This window comes from Natrix helvetica, assembly GCF_964273705.1.
Source record: "Natrix helvetica genome assembly, chromosome: 1".
NCBI classification, from domain to species: Eukaryota; Metazoa; Chordata; class Lepidosauria; order Squamata; family Natricidae; genus Natrix; species Natrix helvetica.
Window position 1 is genome coordinate 211,254,890 of NC_138548.1, and position 20,822 is coordinate 211,275,711.

The 20,822-nt window shown below is 44.0% G+C and overlaps 1 protein-coding gene across 2 annotated transcripts in view; it reads left to right on the top strand.

Annotated features, from left to right (window-relative positions):
- Nucleotides 1–1,342: 1,342 nt before the first annotated feature.
- OS9 (OS9 endoplasmic reticulum lectin) overlaps nucleotides 1,343–20,822 on the top strand; it is a 51,909-nt gene continuing 32,429 nt past the window's right edge. Inside the window, exons 1-2 of one of the 2 annotated variants that reach the window (XM_081936535.1) lie at nucleotides 1,343–1,557; nucleotides 20,335–20,511. In XM_081936535.1, the coding sequence (XP_081792661.1) occupies nucleotides 1,390–1,557; nucleotides 20,335–20,511 (345 nt within the window). In that variant the 5' untranslated portion in view covers nucleotides 1,343–1,389. The remainder of the gene's footprint in view (nucleotides 1,558–20,334; nucleotides 20,512–20,822) is intronic. The other variant, XM_081936534.1, reaches the window with a different exon arrangement.

Sequence of the window (20,822 nt, forward strand, 5' to 3'; positions counted from 1 at the left end):
TCTAATCATGCAAGCATCTAATTTTAATTTTGCTTGCTTCAAAGTCATCCTGACTAGGTTTAAAATTACAGATAATACTACTAACACTGTATCTGTAGATTCAGTAATATAGTATCCGTAGCCTCCTTAATCTACTTCTACACCAAAAATTAATGTCAGCTAAGGATAAACTATATGCACTCTTATTTGTGAGTAAATTTCATTAAACTCATTGGGGTTTCTGCAAAAACCATTGTAAGGGTATATTGAAGCAATATAGTGGGACTCTGAGCTGAGTAATTATGCCAGACAACGAGATCAGAGTCAGACAAGTAACAGACTCCAACCAGTCTTGCTCAATGTGGTACCCACCAGTGTCAGAATTCAGTCACAGGGTCATGTGGCTACTAGGAATTAAACTTGGTCAAAATATATGTTATTTGTTAAAGTGTGTTTCCTTGTGCTGACTATTACAGCTCCCATTCATAAAACATTCTGCATCTCTTTCATCTTTTCCTCCTTATGAATGCCCCTCGCCCTCACAAAAAGAGATGGAAAAAATAGTGGAACTGTTACATATAAAATTCAATAACGGGTGGGTTCTCCTGAAGCACTTTTTTCCAAAACAGAGCAACTGCAAAATGAAAGTGTCTTCTGGAGCATATTTAATCCCAGAGAAACCTATAGAATGTACTTGCATAGCCGTTCTCATATTTATGTAGCTGGCAGGCATGTCCAATTTCAGTATGATTGCTATCTGGTAAGTAGGGATTAATACCTGAGTAATAATGCAGTACAGCTGTTATATAAAACAATTACCAAACCACAACACCGCACAAGATGTCCTTTTAGTAAAATTACAACTAACAGCCAGCACACTAGTTTTTGTTCAAATTTAAATGATGCAGATTAATTACTAGCGGGTATTCTTGCCCTACGATGTGCGATGGAATTTTCCGGATAATTTCAACGCATAAATATATTCGTGGACGTGATTCTTACATAAGAAGTCGCATAGCACGCAAATTAAGGATTTTTCAAATAAAATAGCAGCAAACACTTGTGCTTTTCCGAGACCGTAAGCGCTCGTCGTCCTGATTGGTTGCTACGATGACTTTACTTTGGCCAATTGTTACTGAACAGACGTTTTCAACCGCAGCGTGTACTGGCGCTCGCCGTCGTGATTGGTTGGGGGATCGACCCAATCCAGTTTTTCTAGGTTTTTTTTTCCGAGACCCTCCCCGTCGTAGCCAACTTCCTTTACTATGGCCAATAGGAAACCCTCAATGGGATAACTGACACGTCCCAGAACCGTAAGAATTGATGGGTGGCGTTCCAAAGAACGGGCGGAAGGAGTCACCGAAGCCGCCGCCACTCAGGGCAATAACAGGACGCAGCCGTGAGAGCAAGATGGCGGCAGCGGTGCCTCGGTGGTCGGCCCCCTACGGCCTTTTTGTGCTCTTTGCGGCGTTTTCGGTGCTGGGGCAGGGCGAGTCCTTTGGTACCTTGAATCTGCATGAGCTCAGCGAGCTGAAATACGGCATCGAGATCGGCGCGGAGCCTGTGATGGCCGGGCAGGTAAAGCGATTTGGGGCCGGATTGGGGTGGTTGGGAAGCGGAAGTCCGGCGGAATGTCAGGTATCCAAAGCGGTCGTTAAGCGGAACCCAAAGGAAAAAAAAGCCTTGTGGTCTGCGTGTTGTGGCTTCGGCCCCTGTGCCGCCGGATCCTCCGTGGTTCACGGAAACCCATTTTGCTGAAGAGAAAATGAGGTTTTGTAAACAGCTGGTTCGAAAGGATCCAACCTGCCACCTTTTATCCAGAAGGCAAATTTGTGCCTGTGTTTTTTAAAAAAATATTTATTTATTTTATTTATTTATTTCATCAAGCATGTATTAGATAACAGATATAAGTATAAACATGATTATGAATACATGAAATGGATACGAATACAAGGGAATATTAGGACAGGAACGGTAGGCACGTTGGTGCGCTTATGCAGGCCCCTTAAAGGCCTCTTAGGAATGGGGTGAGGTCGACAGTAAACAGCCCAAAGTTAAATTTTGGGGGGTTTGGGGAAGAAACCACAAAATCAGGTAGTGCATTCCAGGCATTGACCACTCTGTTGCTGAAGTTGTATTTTCTGCAATCGAGTCTGGAAGGGTTTACCATAAGTTTGTATCCATTGTGTGCTCCTGTGTTGTTGTGGTTGAAGCTGAAGTATTGATTGACTGGTAGGACATTGTAGCAGACAATTTTATGTGCTACGCTTAGGTCGGATCGAAGATGGCAAAGTTCTAAGTTGTCTAAGCCCAAAATTTTGAGCCTGGTGGTGTAAAGTATTATGTTGGGAGCAGAGGAGCGGAGGACTCTTCATGAAATATCTCTGGACTTGCTCGATTGTGTTAATGTCTGATATGCAGTGTGGGTTCCAGACAGATGAACTGTATTCACGAAATGGTCTAGCAAAGTTTTGTATGCCCTAGTTTGCAGTTCGATATTACCGTTCAATATTCTCCAAGATCAGGGAAATGTGTGTCTATAGGAATGGGGGGGGGGGGACCTGAAACAGTTAATTGTGTCCAGAGCATTGCACACTGTGAAAAACAAGGAAAATTGTGAACTTTTACATGGTGGTGCCATTGGTTAGCGATTTGTAGTTTCTTCTTTGAAATATGCTATTGCCATCACTGCCCTGTTGCCTTTGTAAAAGTCTTTCTTCAAATTGTTGATGGTGTATTTAATTATGTTAAATTCTTGATTTCAGTAGCATATGTCATTCAGAATATGCTTTACATGCAGAAAACCTCAAATTTAAACCTGTTTGAATGGATTGGTTTTTGTGCCATCATTTTTGATGCCCAGCCAACCATATAGGGAGATTAGAAATAAAGATAACAATCTATCTCTAACCTGTTCTGGTAAGTCTCCCAATGGTACAATCATTGCCATTGTAACTGAGTCCATCTGCATTGCTGCCTGTCCTCTTTCTTTTCATTTTTCTTAGCTTTTTCCACAATGTATCCAAAGTAGGATAATTTGAGTATCATTTGTGCCTTAGGTGAGATCTATTGTTGTCTTAGTTGTTTACAGTATCAAGAGTCTTCTCTAATACCAATGTTAAAAAAAATCAATATTCTTTCTATCTTCTCTAAAGTCCAACTTTCACATTCATAGTTGTGTCAGAGTCACAGATAAAGTAATTGGGGCTGAAATAAGGCTGACGTGGGTTATTTCCAGTGTTAGAATCACACATGCAACTTACAGAGTTTCCTAAAAATATAGACACTTTAATACATTGGTAAATAAATGCTTCTGAAAACTGTTGCATCTGTAATATATGGTTAGTTATTTATAGAGACAGAGTCCATCCAATAATATGTTTCAGAAATGATAATGACATGGCTGTTGTTCCTGCAATTTATTTTGCCACAATAAATAAAATTCCCACTGGGCCACTTACAGGATAGGGGAGATAGAAGTAATTCCTATATACAATATTATTAACAGCCTCCCATATTGCAATGAAGAGAGAGACAATTGCTGGAACAAACTTATTCCAAACAGGTATTTACACCATGTTTTTAAGTATTTGGTTCATTGTTGAATTAGAAAAAGATATTACGTTAAAACCATGAAAGAATTGGTTAAAATGCTTTTAGCAATTATTTAAAGCTGCAGTGTGTATACAAGGAGTATAAAGTCTGGACATTCAATATTGTTGGATTTACAGTAGATTAAATCAGAATGTAAATTTTTCTTTTAAAAATTCAATGTTTGTCCAAAGCATATCCATGTAAATGGAACTGTCTTACTCAAATCATGATCTGTGTTTTAAAAGAGAATTAAAACAATGCATTGGAGTAGACATTTTTGTGTTTAAAGCAATGTCTAAGATATACAGTGAATAAACAATTTAAGGAGTGTAGCAAAGTATTGAAGAGACGTACCTAACCGAAATACACTATCTTATTTGGTAACTATTAGAGAACAATTATTTCTTAATAACATTTAAAAATAGCTTCTTCTTTGCTTAAAATTGATGGTAAACAAGCTACTCTTGAGTTGTCATGTGTATTATCTATGGACACTGAGCTTGTTGATCAGAAAGTTCGGCGTCTTGAATCCCTAGTGCCGCATAATGGAGTGAGCTCCCATTACTTGTCCCAGCTTCTGCCAACCTAGCAGTTCGAAAGCATGTAAAAATGCAAGTAGAAAAATAGGGACCACCTTTAGTGGGAAAGTAACAGCGTTCTGTGTGCCTTTGGTGTTTAGTCATGCCGGCACATGACCACGGAGACATCTTCGGACAGCGCTGGCTCTTTGTCTTTGAAACAGAGATGAGCACCGACCCCTAGAGTTGGGAACGACTAGCACATACCGTGTGTCCCCGAAAATCCTCATAATACAGCCATGCCACATTTTTTTGTTGGGCAAAAATATAACACCCCCCCCCCCGCATATAAGCCCCCTGGACAACCCCCCCACCTCCGGCCAGGCAGAGCGCCGCTCACTAACATAGCAGTATCCCGAAGGTGCCAAGCCGTGGGAACCTGGGAGGAGGCAAAGGTGATCACATTGCTTGGCGCCTTCGGAATACCGCTAGGTTGGTGAGCAGTGCTGTGCCCAGCTGAAGAGGGGGGTTGCCGGGCTGCTGCTCTCTTAAGCTCCCAAAGAGCTGGGCACAGCCTCATGGACAAATAGCTGTGTTGCACTGTCACAGCAGTGCACCACAACAGCCATGAAGTGACCACGCTCATGAACAGCCACCTGGCAAACCCCTTTGCAGCCGGGCACAGCGCCATTCACTGACCTAGGGGTATCGGCAAGCCGTGTGAGTGCCTGGCCTGTTTGCTGCCACCCGGCTCCCGCGGCTTGGCGCCTTCCAAATGCCAGTGAATGGCGCCCTGCACGGCTGGAGAGGGGGGTTGTGTGAGCAGCTGTTCCATTCTCGTTGACCAACCTCCCAGCTTCACGATGCATGGCCCAGCTCTCATTACGGAGCCAGGGCACCTCCGCCGCCATCCCATCCTGGCTTTTTCCGCGGCTTCCAACCCAAGAAGGAGGAGGAGCTTCCGGTGATGGCGGTCGCCTGTTTGAGCTCCTAGCTTACCGTGGAGCGCCCAATAGGGGTAGGAGGTTGCCGCCAGCCCCCATGGCATCGGGGAGCTGAGATTTGGATAGCCCGACCACCCTGGCATGTTTGGGGCTTATTTTAGTCCACCAGGGGTGGTCGGAGAAGCTTGGAGGCAAAAAAGAGCGGAGCGGAGCTGAGGAGCTGAGGAAGGAAGCTGTGAGGCAATGGCGGCGGCGGCAGTGCGGCGGCGGCGGGGGAAGCGCGGCGCGAAATTTGAAAGAGGAAAGGGGAAAAGGCAAGACAGCACCAGAAAAGGCAAGCCAGCGGCACCAGAGAGGATGGGGAGGCAATGGAAGTTCTGGAGCCGCCCTACAACGCTAAAAGACACCAGAGGACATCGAGTGGTGAGCAGAATGGGGAGGCAGCAGGGAGCGGCACTGGGAGATGGCTGCGGTATTGGGTGTGTGGAAAGAACCGCAGCCAGGGACTCCTAGGGACTCCCCCATAACAGCTGGCCATATCCTGGCTGCTCCCATGCTCCTGGGAACTTGCTCTGGTGTCTTGATAATCTTGATAATTTTGGAAGCTTTTCCCAAATTGCTGCAAATGTTAAGAGAACTGAGAACTGAGACCCCGGATGGGGGGGGGGGTCAAGGTGAGGATGCTGGGGAACCAGTAGAAAGAAGAAGACCTTAAATAATGGTTGGGGATGACCTGGAACCTTAGAGGTCACTGGAGACCCGTGTTAGGGCCATGGATGAGCCCAACTGACTGCCCAGACTAAGACCAAGAACAGCTGGGCTTAGAAGGCCACCCCTCATTCACTAAGGAACCCACATCTGTACTACATCTATTTTCAATCCACCTTGGACTGTCACCTCATTTTTATGATATCTCCACCTGCTTCACCTTCACGTCCTGGAAATATTTGGAGCATTTTTCCCTCCAGCTCCCCAGTAACATCTCAGCCTCCGGCTATTAATTATTAACTTTTACCATCTGCACCCTTACCCAATTGGGTTTTAATATTTTATCAATCTACTCAAGGCTAGACCTGCTCCGCCTGCGAGAGGCCCCTCTCTCGCAGGTACGGCCCTTGGCGCTTTCAAGGGCCTGCCTTGATGACGGGTTTGTGAACCCCGAGAGGTGGAAGAAACGGAGGCTGAGGGGCTTTTTATCTAAATGTTTTTTATTGTTATTAAGGGGTTCCAGGGAGGGGGGGTGGGATAACCAGGCCGGGAGAGGAGCCAGTGCCAGTGCCGGACGGGCAGGTGAGTCCGGGAAGGAAGTGAGCGGAGTGGGGGGGGAGAAGGAACAAGTTATTCCAACAGGGGGTTGTTTGATTACAACGGTCGCTGGGAGGGGGGGATGCGAGGACAAGAGAAGATCACAAGGTCGGTTGGGAGACCGTGGCTGCTGGCTACGCCCGGTCGTTTGTACCAACCCCCGCAACCTAGGTGGTCAGGAACTACAGAGCCGGGGCCTGCGGCTGATGCTTTGCAATGCAAGGTCCGTAACCAACAAGGCCCCCCTCATTAATGAGTTGATCTCTGAGGGGGAGCTGGACCTTGCAGGGATAACGGAGACCTGGTTGGGCCACGAGGGTGGTTTACCCCTCGTGGAAATGTGCCCACCAGGTTTCCGTGCATTCCATCAGCCTCGGGCCCTGGGTAAGGGTGGTGGGGTGGCGGTAGTTATACGGGAAGGTCTAGAGCCGAGGGAGTTCACTGTTCCTCAGATATCCGGGTGTGAGTCCCTTGGTGTGAAATGGGGCCCAGGGAGGCAGGTGGGTTTGCTGATTGTATACTTGGCTCCTCGCTATACATCAGCGGCCCTGCCCAAGCTCCTCGAGCTAATCTCGGAGACGGCGGTTGAGATCCCCAAGCTTTTGGTTATGGGGGATTTCAACCTGCCGTCGACGGGAGCAGCATCTGAGGTGGCTCGGGAGTTCATGGCTTCCATGACAGCCATGGGCCTGACCCAATTAATTCAGGGCCCCACACACGAAGGTGGCCACACACTGGACCTTGTTTTTGTATCTGAGCAGTGGACGAGTGATCTGGGTATAGGGGACTTGGTTGTCACACCCCTGTCATGGTCAGATCACTCATGTCTCCGGCTGGACTTCCCTGGCGCTACCCCCCCACCGCGAGGAGGCGGGACCAGACGGTCCAAGCTGGTACCGCCCCAAGCACCTGATGGAACCGGATAGGTTCCAGACGGAGCTTGGGCCATTACCTGTAGCCCTGACCCGCGCTCGGTCGGAGGACCTAGCGGCCGCCTGGAATAGGGCGGCGGCTGGGGCCTTGGACCGGGTTGCGCCTTTGCGACCTCTCCTGCGACAGTGACCCACCCGGGCTCCTTGGTATACCGAGGAGCTGAGGGTGATGAAGCGCCATAGGAGACGTCTAGAGAGCAGGTGGAGGTCCTCACGCTCCGAATCTGATCGAACACAGGTAAGAGCCTATTTACGGACCTACCTTGTGGCATTAAGGGCGGCCAAACGTAGATATTGCGCCGCTCTTATTGCGTCCGCGGATAACCGCCCTGCCGCCCTGTTTAGGGTGACCCGCTCCCTCTTGTCACAGAGGACGCGGGGGGCACCCTTGCAGGGCAGAGCAGAGGAGTTTGGGGAATATCTGCAGGACAAAGTCGCTCAGATCCGGAGTGGATGGGCCCCCCTCAGTGGACCAGACGGGCCGCCAACAGCGAGTCTTGTGAGACCATCCTGGGAGGAGTTTGATTCTGTTGCCCCCGAGGATTTGGATAGGTTGCGTGGACGGCTGCGACCCACCACATGTTTAATGGACCCGTGTTCCTCCTGGTTGGTACTGGCATCTTGGGAGGTGACCCGAGGCTGGCTTCTGGGCCTGGTGAATGCCTCATTGGGTGAGGGATCCTTGCCAACCGCCTTGAAGGAGGCGGTGGTGAGGCCCTTACTTAAGGGTCCTTCGCTTGACCCAACGGAGCTAGCTAATTACCGTCCAGTCTCCAACCTTCCCTTTTTAGCGAAGGTTGTTGAGAATGTGGTGGCGCAGCAGTTTCCACGACACCTTGACGAATCCGATTATCTAGACTCACGCCAGTCCGGCTTCTGACCCGGGCACAGCACGGAGACAGCCTTGGTCGCGTTGGTCGATGATCTCTGGAGGGCCAGAGATAGAGGTTGTTCCTCTATCCTGGTCCTATTAGACCTCTCGGCGGCTTTTGATACCATCGACCATGGTATCCTATTGCGCCGGTTGGAGGGGATAGGAGTCGGAGGTACCGTTCTGCGGTGGTTCGGCTCCTACCTCTCCGACCGGAAGCAATGTGTGTTGACAGGGGGACAGAGGTCGACCCCGAGGCCACTCACTTGTGGAGTGCCACAGGGGTCGGTCCTCTCGCCTCTCCTGTTCAACACATATGTGAAGCCGCTGGGTGAGATCATCCGTGGTTTTGGGGTTGAGTGTCACTTCTACGCTGATGATACCCAGCTGTATATTTCAACCCCAAACCACCCCAACGAGGCTGTCGAAGTGATGTCCCGGTGTTTGGAAGCCGTCGGGGTCTGGATGGGGGACAACAGACTTAAACTCAACCCCTCCAAGACTGAGTGGCTGTGGCTACCGGCACCTCGGTTCAGCCAGCTGATTCCATCGCTGGCCATAGGGGGCGAACAATTGCCCCCTGTGGAACGGGCGCGCAATTTGGGCATCCTCCTTGATGCCCGGCTGTCAATGGATGACCATGTGGTAGCCGTGGCAAGGGGGGCGTTCCACCAGGTTCGCCTGGTGCGCCAATTGCGCCCCCTACTGGACCGGGATGCCCTACGCACGGTCACTCATGCGTTGGTGACGTCCCGCCTGGATTACTGCAACGCTCTCTACATGGGGCTGCCCTTGGGACGCGCCCGGAGACTGCAGTTAGTTCAGAACGCAGCCGCGCGGGCTGTGATGGGGAGTACGAGGTACTCCCACGTAACACCTCTCCTGCGCGAGCTGCACTGGCTGCCTGTGGTTTTTCGGGTGCGTTTCAAGGTGCTGATTACCATCTTTAAAGCGCTCCATGGCACGGGACCTAGTTACTTGCGGGATCGCATCCTCCCACATACATCCCTGCGGCCAATTCGCTCACACAGAGAGGGACTTCTCCTGGTGCCGTCCACTAGGCAATGCCAACGGGCGACACCAAGGAGTAGGGCCTTCTCTGTGATGGGCCCAACCCTCTGGAATGACCTCCCCCCCGACATTAGAACCACTACTGACCTCCGCTCCTTCCGGCAAAAATTGAAGACTCGCCTGTTCCGATTAGCAGGCCTGGCATAATTACAACTGTCCCTCCTGGCAAATGTATTAACTGGTTATTTTAGGGGTATTGTTTTTAACTTATTGTGTGTGTTTTAGGGGTTCAAAATCCTATATTTATATATATTGCTTTGTACAGTTCTTTTAATTCCATTTTTAACCTCCTCCATTCCAACTGTACATATTCAATTTTTATTGTATTTTGATATATTTGGCATGGACTGTACACCGCCCCGAGTCCCTTTCTGGGAGAGGGGGCGGTCTAGAAGCATGAATAATAAATAAATAAATAATAAGTCTTTCAGCAGTGGCTGCTCTGGGCGCACGCTCTATGGTTGTACGCTCTGCAGACAGCTGGCCCACAACCATAGAGCATGCGCCCAGAGCGGCCACTACCGAAAGACTCGGGTTGGAAGCCGCAGAAAAAGCCAGGCTGGGATGGCGGCGGAGGTGCCCTGGCTCCGAAATGAGAGCTGGGCCATGCATGTGAGACTGAGAGGCGGATGAGTGAGAGCGGAACAGCCACTCGCGCAACCCCCCTCTCCAGCCATGCCGAGTGCCATTCACTGGCATTTGGAAGGCGCCAAGCCGCAGGAGCCAGGTGGCGGCGAACAGGCACTCACGCGGCTTGGCGATACCCCAAGGTCAGTGAATGGTGCTGTGCTCGGCTGCAAAGGGAGTTTGCCAGGTGGCTGCTTGTGAGCGTGGTCGCTTCATAGCTGTTGTGTTGCGCTACTGCAACAGCCCAACATAGCCATTCGCCCATGAGGCTGTGCCCGGTTCTTTGGGAGCCCGCTCGCAAGAGAGCAGCCGCACGACAATCCCAAAACAATAAACCCTCCCCCCATAAAATAGCCCAAGCCATATTTTGTAGTTAAAAAGAAAATAAGCCCCTGTCGTATTTTCAGGGAAACACGGTATGGGCAAGGGGAATCTTTATCTTTACCTTAGGGAATATTAGTAAAGTAATGCAGTACTTTTATGTGTATTTATTTAGAAAATTTATATAGCCACCTATATAATAGACTCTATGCGGCTTACAAACAATAAAAACACAGTATAGGACCAAATAAAAAATAACTCCCCACCCATGGTGACAGCACACAATTAAATAAGCCACTTGATGGGCTTATTTAGAATTGTTAATAGAGGAAGTTTTAAAATACAGTCCTGTTTTAATATGATAATGCCTTCCCCTTAGTGTGGGTATGTCTGTACATTCTTTGCTCCAGTACATGCAAAAGCTGCCAGAATCTTGTTAATGCTTTGTTTTTTAGACTTTTTAAGCCATTCTTATACTTACTGAGCATTGTCAGGTGCTATCAGTGGCCATTTCAGGCCCTTATCAACTCTTTTGGTGCTCTCTTTGCTTCTTATAGTATGTAATCTTGCTCTTATGGAAAATAGTTGCTTACTTAAGCAATGTGTCACAATGGGTTTCTGTTTACTACTCTGGCAAGAGTTGCATCATCATACCTGAGGATTGCACCATCTGTGCTGTACGTAACCCAGGAGAGCACTATTGCTATTGATTTCCTTTGTAATTTAGAAAAGGCTTGCCTTAAACCTGTTGAAGCCATATGGTTTCTATACTAGATTGCTTCTTGATTTGCTGCCTTACTCTAGGAGAATGCACATTGTAAACATTGTAATAATGTTTGTAATTGTCATTTCTTTTTACATCCAGGCTGGGCCACCATACTGGTCAGCCTTGTTTCAAATGCCCTTAGCAAATTCAGAGTTTTGCTAAGCAATACTGTTCTATCTGACTTAGCTTACTGCTTGGGAGGGAGGAAAGAGAAACAACAGGGGGGACACTCACACAATGTCTATTGCCTATTCTGCTTTACTGTTACATATAAGTAATGTGGCCCCCTGCAACCTAAGCTACAGCTCCCATCATCCATGACCATTGACCATAGATGTTGGTGGTGTTATTTTCAGACCATTTGGAAATACTTGATTGGGGTAAGCTAAACTAAAGACCTTCAGGTGGCTGGAATTAGAGAGCCAATCCAATTTTGGGATTTTGGGGAAGGAAGGATATTTATTAAAAATAATTCAAATGGCCAGTAAGTTTTGAATGAAACATGTGATTCTTTCTCCTGTGCTGGCACAGATGTTTTCCTGAACTGACTGCAACCTAGCTGTTGGCATCTTCTGTGTAGTACTTTAATTAAGAATTAAATTGGCAACTCTGCAATCTAGTTTTGCCAGTTAAGTGCATTTGTAAATGTCAATCTGCTGCTGTTTGAAGGCTACTGTTTCTTGGGAAACCAAGTATCCAGAAAACCCAGCCATGGAGTTGGAAACTCCCATCCTCCCAAACCTGCTTTAATTTGCTTGCTGCACACTTTAAAACTTTTATTGTCTTTATTCCTTCTTCCACTATTATTATGTCCATCAGATTTTGCTGCAGTGCTTCCTACCTGCTGTTTAGACATTCTGCATTTGCCAAACTACCCTAGTGATGTTTAGATGACATTCTTACCTCGATAGCAATGAGTGTGGATCTTTTGTTTACAACACAGATGTTTTTCAGATATTTTCACCTTCGGTGAACGGTGATATGTCTGCTAAAGTAGTCCCCAAACACCGTCAAAGAGAACTGTGGAAGAATTTGGTGCTCTTCTTTGATATGTGGCACATTTTAACAAGCATCTGATTATCATGTGCATTGGTTTTCATAATGCTATAATGCTAATATTTTATTCCTAATGGCGTTGTATATAAAGCCGCTTGTGGTAACAGGCACCATTTAATGTACAGGCTGTGAAGTTTACTGTGGTTACTGATTATTAAACTGGTTGCATAAAGAGACAAGAATCTTTGGGGGATTTTTAATTTTTGTCATTGTGATCCTGAATCATTTGGTAAAATACCTGACTGATAGGATTTATTTAATATCGCTATCTTCCATAAATATTAGGGCTACATTGTATTTCACTTTCAAAGGGAAAAATAATTTGGATTAAATGGCATCACCTATTGTCAATAACTTAAAGTTGTGGCATCCCCCCCCCCCCGAATTAGGTTTTACTGTATGTTTTGTTTTAAGGATCTGATAGCATGTACTATGTGATATACCTCTCCTTCCATTCCCCTACCTCCGTAATCTGAGACATATTTTTTTCTTTGACTCTGAAGTGCTAAATTGACATGGGCACCTATAGCAATTCTCAGTAGTGTTTCAGAGGACGTTGTGAAAGGAAAATGTTAATTAACTAACTCACAGACACTGTTGACTTGTGGATAGGGCCTTCTGGGATGTTTGGAATTGCTGTGTGTTTACTATGCTAAATTGTGACCCTTGGGAGGCTGCATAGGTTGTGGTCTGAAAAGCAATGGCATGCTGGCAGCCATTCGTATGAGGGAGTAGTGGTACATCAAAAACAACAAGGTTCCTTCAGGATGTAAATCATGCCAGCTTAATGCAGGTGTATGAATAACAATTTGCCTTGTGAGATTTTTCTCCACATTTATATGCAAGGTGTTGGCGGCTTTAGGTTTTTCCCCTGAGCAATCAAGCAGAAATATTTTATAAATCCTCTTCGTTATCTGAGAAACAGGTGTGGGCCGTGATATATGAGCATTTTTGCTGCCTTTTGGTTGAAAGAAGGGAGTCAAAGTTTTATTATTTTGAAGCAGTTCTCAAACAGCTGCTCAGTTTTCAGCTGATACAAGGGCTTTGGACTCAATGAGCAGGAATTGTTAGAAGGGTTATCAGGGTTTTTGTTTTTTTAGAAAAATTCTGAATCCTCCCCTCAAAACAATTTGCCTGCCCTCAGCAACACAGGTAGTCCTCGACTTACAATAGTTCATTTAGTGACCTTTCAAAGTTAAAACGGCACTGAAAAAAGTGACTTATGGTCGTTTTCACAGTTAACGACCATTGCAGTAGCCCCATAGTCATGTGATCAAAATTCAGGTGTTTGGCAAACGATTCAAATTTATGACACTTACAGTGTCCCGGGTTCATGTGATCGCCTTTTGTCGCCTTCCTACAAGCAAAGTCAATGGGAAACCAGATTCATTTAATTTGTTACTAACTTAACAGCTGCAGTGATTTGCTTAACAACTGTGGCATGAAAGGTTGCAAAATGGGGCAAAAGTCACTTAACAAATGTTTCACTTAGCCACAAAAATGTTGGGCTCAGTTATGATCGTAAGTCGAGGAATACCTTGCCGGGTGCTGCTGCAGATGGAGTAGAGTGGGGAGATATATAGGCAGTCCTCAAAACCACTCATTTAACGGTCATTTGAAGTTACCATGGCACTGAAAAAGTGACATATGACTGGTCCTTGCATTTACAACTGCCGCAGCATCCCCACAGTCATGTGATCAAACTTTGGATGCTTGACAACCGGCATCTATTTATGATAGTTTCAGCATCCCAAGGTCATGTAATCGCCATTTGCGACCTTCCCAGGGTGCTTCTGGCAAGCAGTCCAGTGGGGAACCTGGATTCACTTAAATGTCTGCATGATTTATTTAATGACTACGACAAAATGAAAGGTTGTAAAGTTGGGCATGACTTATCTAACAAACATATTGCTTAGTGATGGAAGTTCAGGTCTCAGTTGTAGTAGTAAATCAAGGACTACTGTAACTGCATTGTTTTTCTATAACTGAATCTAACGGACTTGCTTTTATAGCGAGTTTATTTTTCAGTTCTTTGGACTCTGTTAGGGATCTGATTAAAGTGGATGAGGCATGCTTTGAAATGAAATTGCATTGCGTACCAGAAAGTAGAAATATAAAAGCCATTCTGAATTTGCTTTACTTTGATATTTCACGTAAGTGAAGTTTTCTGCATAGATCATAAAATAAATTAGTAAAAAAAATAACGGTTAATACATGAGAAAAATATAACATCTGATATTCTGCGTTGGGAATTACATGCTAATATAGTATTGAAGAGATTGTTAGAGCCTCCATTTAGCCATAGATGATGATTGCAAGACAGTGGGCATCTATATTAATCTATTGAGGTTCAATTGCTATTATTTCTAAGTAAATAGATATAGAGTTGTAGGCTAAGAGGAATATCAACCAATTAAATGATTGTTTCTTTAAGATGCTGGTGTTATATTAAGAACAGAATATTAGTATTTTATTAATTGATGTTAATTAGCAATTTATTAAGAACAGCAATTTGTTAATTAAAAACAGCAGTTTGTTAATTAATAGGGGACTTAATGGCTCAGTGGTTAAAGACATGGTGCTCCCGTTACTCACCCCAGTTCCTACCCACCTAGCAGTTCGAAAGCATGCAAATGCGAGTAGATTAATGGGTACCACTTTGGTGAGAAGGTAACAGCATTCTGTGTGCCTTTTGCATGCAGGTCACATGACCACGGAAAATGTCTTTGGGCAATGCTGGCTCCCTTGGCCAAGAAATGGAGATGAGCACCTTGCCGTAGACTTAAACATGACTGGATAGGGAAACCTTTACCTTTCAATTGCTGTATCTTGCTGAAGATCATTAATGATGACTTTCTTTGAAGCTTTTGGGATCTCTCAGTTTACGGTTCATATCTAATCGTCTTCTATTAAAGCTTGTTAGGGAATCTTTGTTGAGGTACACACAACCTCAACAGAAAAAAACAACCCCAGAAGATTATAGGAAGCTCGCTTCCCGTTATTCAGGATATTGCTTATAAGCGCTGTATGCTTAGAGCTTTAAGCGTTTTTAGAGACCCCACACACGCACTTCACGGTCTGTTTCTGTTGCTCTCCTCTGGGAGGAGCTTACTAAGAGTTTCTAGCAGGACTACCAGATTCTGTAACAGCTTTGTTCCTTATGCCATCCATCTTGTAAACTCACAAGATTTGTTTTTCTTGCCATGTACATGTATACATCCAAACTAGATTGTGTTGTTTCTCAGTGTCAGGGTGGATAAAAATTGATGTTTCTTTAAAAAAAACAAATCAGATTTTTAAAATTTAAATAGGATTTTTTTATTTAAATCAGATTTTTTTTATTTTTATCAAATTTGTTTTAATAAAATGCTTCTGGAGTAAAAAAAACTATCTAAAGATAGTTTTCTATTTAAGATACATTAATACTTTAGTTTATTCAACATGAAATGGAGCTTAGTTGTGTAGCTTAGACTGCATATTCTGCAATATTGGGACTGTCAGTGAGTCAACAGTGGGTCAGAGGAGGAGAGGCTGTGGGACAGATGACAGTTGCTCTTTAAAAATTATGATTTAAATCGAGTTGATTTAAATCAAGCCTTTTTACTAGTGATTTAAATTATGATTTAAATTGTGATTTAAATCAAATCCACCCTGCTCTGTGTCATATAATATATGTGAGTATGTGGGGTACATGCATAATATTTATTTACTTAATGTATATATGTATGTATGTCATGTTTATGTAGTATATATTGGAGGTAGTGACCCTTTGAGAGCTGTATGCAACAAAATTTCATTTTAATGTTTACCATTTAAAGTTACAATAAAGTTAAAGTTATTCTAACAACCTACAAACTTAAAAACGCAAAAACCCGGAAGGAAGTTTCATGCTTATCACCATGATAAGCATGAAACTTCCTTCCGGGTTTTTGCGTTTTTAAGTGTTAAACAAACCCATTAGGAGAGTTAGTGCTCAGAGTCCAGTCCTCCTTTCTTCCCTTCATTCTCCCAACATTTTGGATATGAAAGAGTTGATTCCTTGTTTCCTCCTTGATCCAGTTTTCAGGAAGTTATGGACAGAACATTTGGTGAGGGATTAACATGGCCTTAACTGACAACATTTAGATTCAATATCATTTTAAAAACATTTTTGCTTCAGGTAGGCCATAGCGCTGCACAGAGATGCTACATATTAAACTTGGCTCTGTTGATGATTACATAACCTGAAATGTTATGAAAAGGGACTATGGAAAACTAAGTTTGGAGAGATTCTCTCATTTCAAAATTTGCTCATTAGTCCCCTTGCTATCCAATATCCTTTCATATGAATAATGAGGCTCTGATAAATAAGTACACCTTCCAAGCCCAATTCCTACCTGTCCACCACCCCAAATATCATTTAAATAATGAACAGGTTATCTTTTTTCACCTTAAGTAATTCTCTAGCTGGATTTCAGTTTATACTTACCGTATTTTTCGGAGTATAAGACGCACCAAATTTTTGAAGAGGCAAATTTAAAAAAAAGTAGGTAGGTAGATAGAGGGAAAGAGAGGGATAGAAAGAAAGAGAAATACAGTAGGTAGGTAGGGAGAGAGGGGGGGGAGAGAGAAATACAGTAGGGAGGTAGGGAGAGTAGGTAGGTAGGTAGATAGAGGGGGAGAGCGAGAGAGAAATACAGTAGGTAGGTAGGGAGAGAGAAGGTAGGTAGGTAGGTAGATGGAGAGGGAGAGAGAGAGAAATACAGTAGGTAAGTAGGGAGAGAGAGTAGGTAGGTAGGTAGGTAGATAGAGGGATAGAGAGAGATAGAAATATAGTAGGTAGGTAGGTAGGTAGGTAGATAGATGTTTCCAGGTGTATTTATCCATGTGCTGGAGAAGGAAATCACTGACAACCTAAGACTAATTTATGCTGGCACAGCACTTGATCAATCTAATTCTCACCAATCACTCTAACTAAAAAGCTTTCCGAAATGGGGGGGGAAAAGTTTTTGTACTCTGCAAACCTCTCCAAAATGGCCCGTTTTTTGTGAAAACGGGCCCGTTTTTTTTCAAATAAAAGGCATGTATAGCCTTGGGGGGACTTGCAGAGTGCTCCTGGGGGGGGGGTGGAGTGGGGGGGCAAAAATGAGCAAAAATTGGTCCATTTTTTGTCAAAAAAATTGCATGCATAGCCTTATGGAGGCTTATAGAGTGCTGCAGGGGGCTGGGGGGGGGCAGAAAATGGCCCATTTTTTGCTCATTTCTGCTTCTCTCTGAAAGCCTCCATAAGGGTATGCATGGCCATTTTGGTGAAGGGGGCAGGGCTTCGGGAGGCAAAAATATGCTGTATTTGATGTATAAGATGCACCCAGATTTTCAGCCTCTTTTTTTTTGAGGAAAAAAGGTGCGTCTTATGCTCCGAAAAATACGGTACTTTTCTTTTTGCTGCCATAAAGTACTTCTGAAAGGAGAACAGAGTACACTTTTTGCCTACATCTGTTTCTTCGTTAAGATGAACAGTAGCACAGGTAGTCCTCAACTTACCACAGTTCACTTAGTGATCGTTCAAAGTTACAACATCACTGAAACAAGGGACTTGTGACCATTTTTCACACTTATAACCGTTGCAGCATCCCCATTGTCAGTTGGCAGCTGACTCACATTTATGATGGTTGCATAGCATCCTAGGATCACTTTTTGCGACTTTCTGACAAGCAGAGTCGATGGGTAAACTAGAGTCGCTTAACAACCATGTGACTAACTTAACAACTACAATGATTCACTTAACAACTGTGTCAAGAAAAGTCGTAAAATGGGGCAAAACTCACTTAACAAATTTCTCACTTGGCAACATACATTCTAGGCACAATTGTGGTCCTAAGTTGAGGACTACCTATGGTTTGATCCATAACTTGCAATTTTCTTTCCTTCAGCAGTAGTTTGAGCTAAAAGAGCCACGGTGGTGCAGTGGTTAGAATGCAGAACTGCAGGCTGCCAGCAGTTTGGCAGTTCAATTCTCACTGCTGCTTAGATGTATTGAATGCCACCTTGTGCAAGCAGGGTGAATATCTATAGGTCTGAGGACCATGGGGCGGTGTAGTGTCAGGGATTGTCCATTTGAATGGTCCCTCAGCCACTACTGCTGCTCAGCTTTCCTTTAGTAAAAGAAAGCTATACCCAATGCAATATCTTATTAGAGCCGCAGTGGCGCAGTGGTTAGAATGCAGTACTGCAGGCTACTTCTGCTGACTGCTGAGTGCCTGCAACTTGGCAGTTTGAGTCTCACCAGGCCCAAGGTTGACTCAGCCTCCCATCCTTTCGAGGTGGGTAAAGTGAGGACCCAGATTGTTGGGGGCAATAGGTTGACTCTGTAAACCGCTTAGAGAGAGCTGTAGAGAGAGCACTGTGAAGCAGTATATAAGTCTAAAATGTTATTGCTATTGCTAACTGTGTCTTAGTATATTGTACAGGGGCTCGATTTATGGTAGTTTATATAAAAGCTGAGAGGTTCCAAAGTGGCAGTTAGAATCCCATAACTTATATATTGGTTTAATCATCAAACTAGTATAAATCCTGATTTCAAAATTATGATAATTAATTCTTGTAGTACTTATTCATTCAGAAAGTGCATGAGAGCCTTTTCCCAACCTAATTTATTTGATAAATTAGAATGCTGGAAACTGATTTACAGCATTGTGTAAGAACCTATGCAAAAAAGATAACATAACACTTTAAAAAAATGTACTGTAGCAGAATAGCTAAGATCATAGGCTAAGTGCTGCAGGTCTCAAATCATCTCTCCCAGGACCCCATCTGAGATGTTCACACTCTGCCTTCATCTCCACTGTCTAGGAGTAATGACTTCATAGTTGCTGTAGCTATATCATCAGTCTTGCAAGGCGTGTCTCACCTGGCACCCACTCTATATCCATAGTGGGCGTGAGAAACAGGGCCCTCACAGCTTTCTTAGCTTGAAAAATTAAACATGGAAACATTCGATATTGAAAAAGATACATTACAGACCTATCCAAATCATGATTATACTACAGACAATTTGATATAAAAGAAAATCCAGTTCTCCGGACAGTTCATAATTTTATACTGGTCTGTTTCATAATGAGGGTTCCACATTAATAATATTAACTAGCCAATAAACCAGCATTGCCCAGGGTATTTATTTATAGGGGTGAAATGTCTGGATGAAACATAATTTCTAATGTTGGATTTTCCCCCTTACCAGAGGGAGCCCCCTTGTGGAGTACTTGAAGCCATTACCATGGGAACTCCACTGCACTGCATAGTAGAAGCCATTTTATGACAGTACAGTAGAAGCCATTTTAAGGCACAACAGTCTGTATCTTAACAGAACACACCTCCCGAGGAGTTTCAGGGGTGTCTTACCCCCACAATATTTTTTTCCAGAGGGTAAGTCATCTGTGTGCCACGTTTGGTTGAAATTGCTCGAGGCGTTCCAGAGTTATGCTGGAAAACACACACAAACACACACACACAAACACACATGGTTTTATATATATAGATTACAAACCTTACCACTGAAAATATGTTTTCCAGAAACCAGTTTGAAATATTGATAAAAAGCATTCCCTAACACACATGGCATATAGAAATTAAATTTAGCACAACATAGAAAATCAGTCAAACCTAGCCCAATTTCTTCCTGAAGCAAAATGATCCCTTTGGAGGGTTCCTGGATTTGGTCTATTTCTTCAGAGCTCCATGTTCCCCAGATTTCCTTAGATGGAAATTGTCAGGGATGGAAACTTCTGTTCTTTACCTTTGCTTTTTCTAATTGCTTTATTTTAACAATGGGTATTGCTAACTCCATTATTACCTGTTTGTCTGGATGTGGATTGCATGTTTGAGTCCTCAGTCTTCAATCTGATAGACAAACTACATTCACAGTGTGTACCTTCTTTAATTTTGTGAAAGCTGACGGAAAGAAATAGCGTAGTGCTGCTATTTAAAGATAGGGGTCCATTAGATGGAATCTTTCTGGAGCTTTTGCCACGGAATTTGGAAATGATAAGGTCTATTTCCCCCCCAGAATTCTCACAGTGGGTCTTCTCTTGCCAAAGAAATAATATCAGAACTTCTAAGAGCAAGCAGATGAGTAGAATGATCAGCTTTTAAGATTCCAGAAAACAAATAAATAATTGAGGGGGGAAATATCCAAAAGGGAACAGATTCCCATTTAGCTTTTCATAGGTTGGTGGTATAACTTTTAAAAGGGCCTGAGAAACCCCTTCCCAAGTCCCTTCTTTCTGGGCCCTTGACACTTGCTACTCTTACCCTCTTATTATCAGTAGCTAATTCTCAATTCTATCCACCTCTCTTTTTTATTTCTCTTTAGAGTAAGGCCACCGATGTAGTAACCATCTCTTCCAAATACAAGCAGAAGTATGAGTGCCGACTACCAGCTGCTGCAATGAAGATCCATCAAGACAAAGAGGAGGATCCACAGAGTTATACTGGACTTGGGATCTCAGAACTGCTGAAACCAATGGAAGCGGCTCCGTGCCTTATTAAAGTAACTTTAGGATGGGTTTGAAATTAAGGGGGCATTGGGAAACTTAGGCACAAACAAAAGACTAGGAAAACATTTACTGAATGGGCTGTGTCAAAGGATCTGCTTTCTCTTATCTCTCCCTAAGGGATAATCTTGATCCCTAATAACACAGAAAACAAGGTCAGTTTAGTAAAAGCTGTCATTATTCTTGATCACATTATAGTAATGTGAAATGCCTTTACAGTCCTTATTTCCTTAATCTCTCCCAAATCTTTGGGACTAAATCTTTGATGTCGCCTTTTAAAAAAAATTATGGAGAAATTGACTGCTCA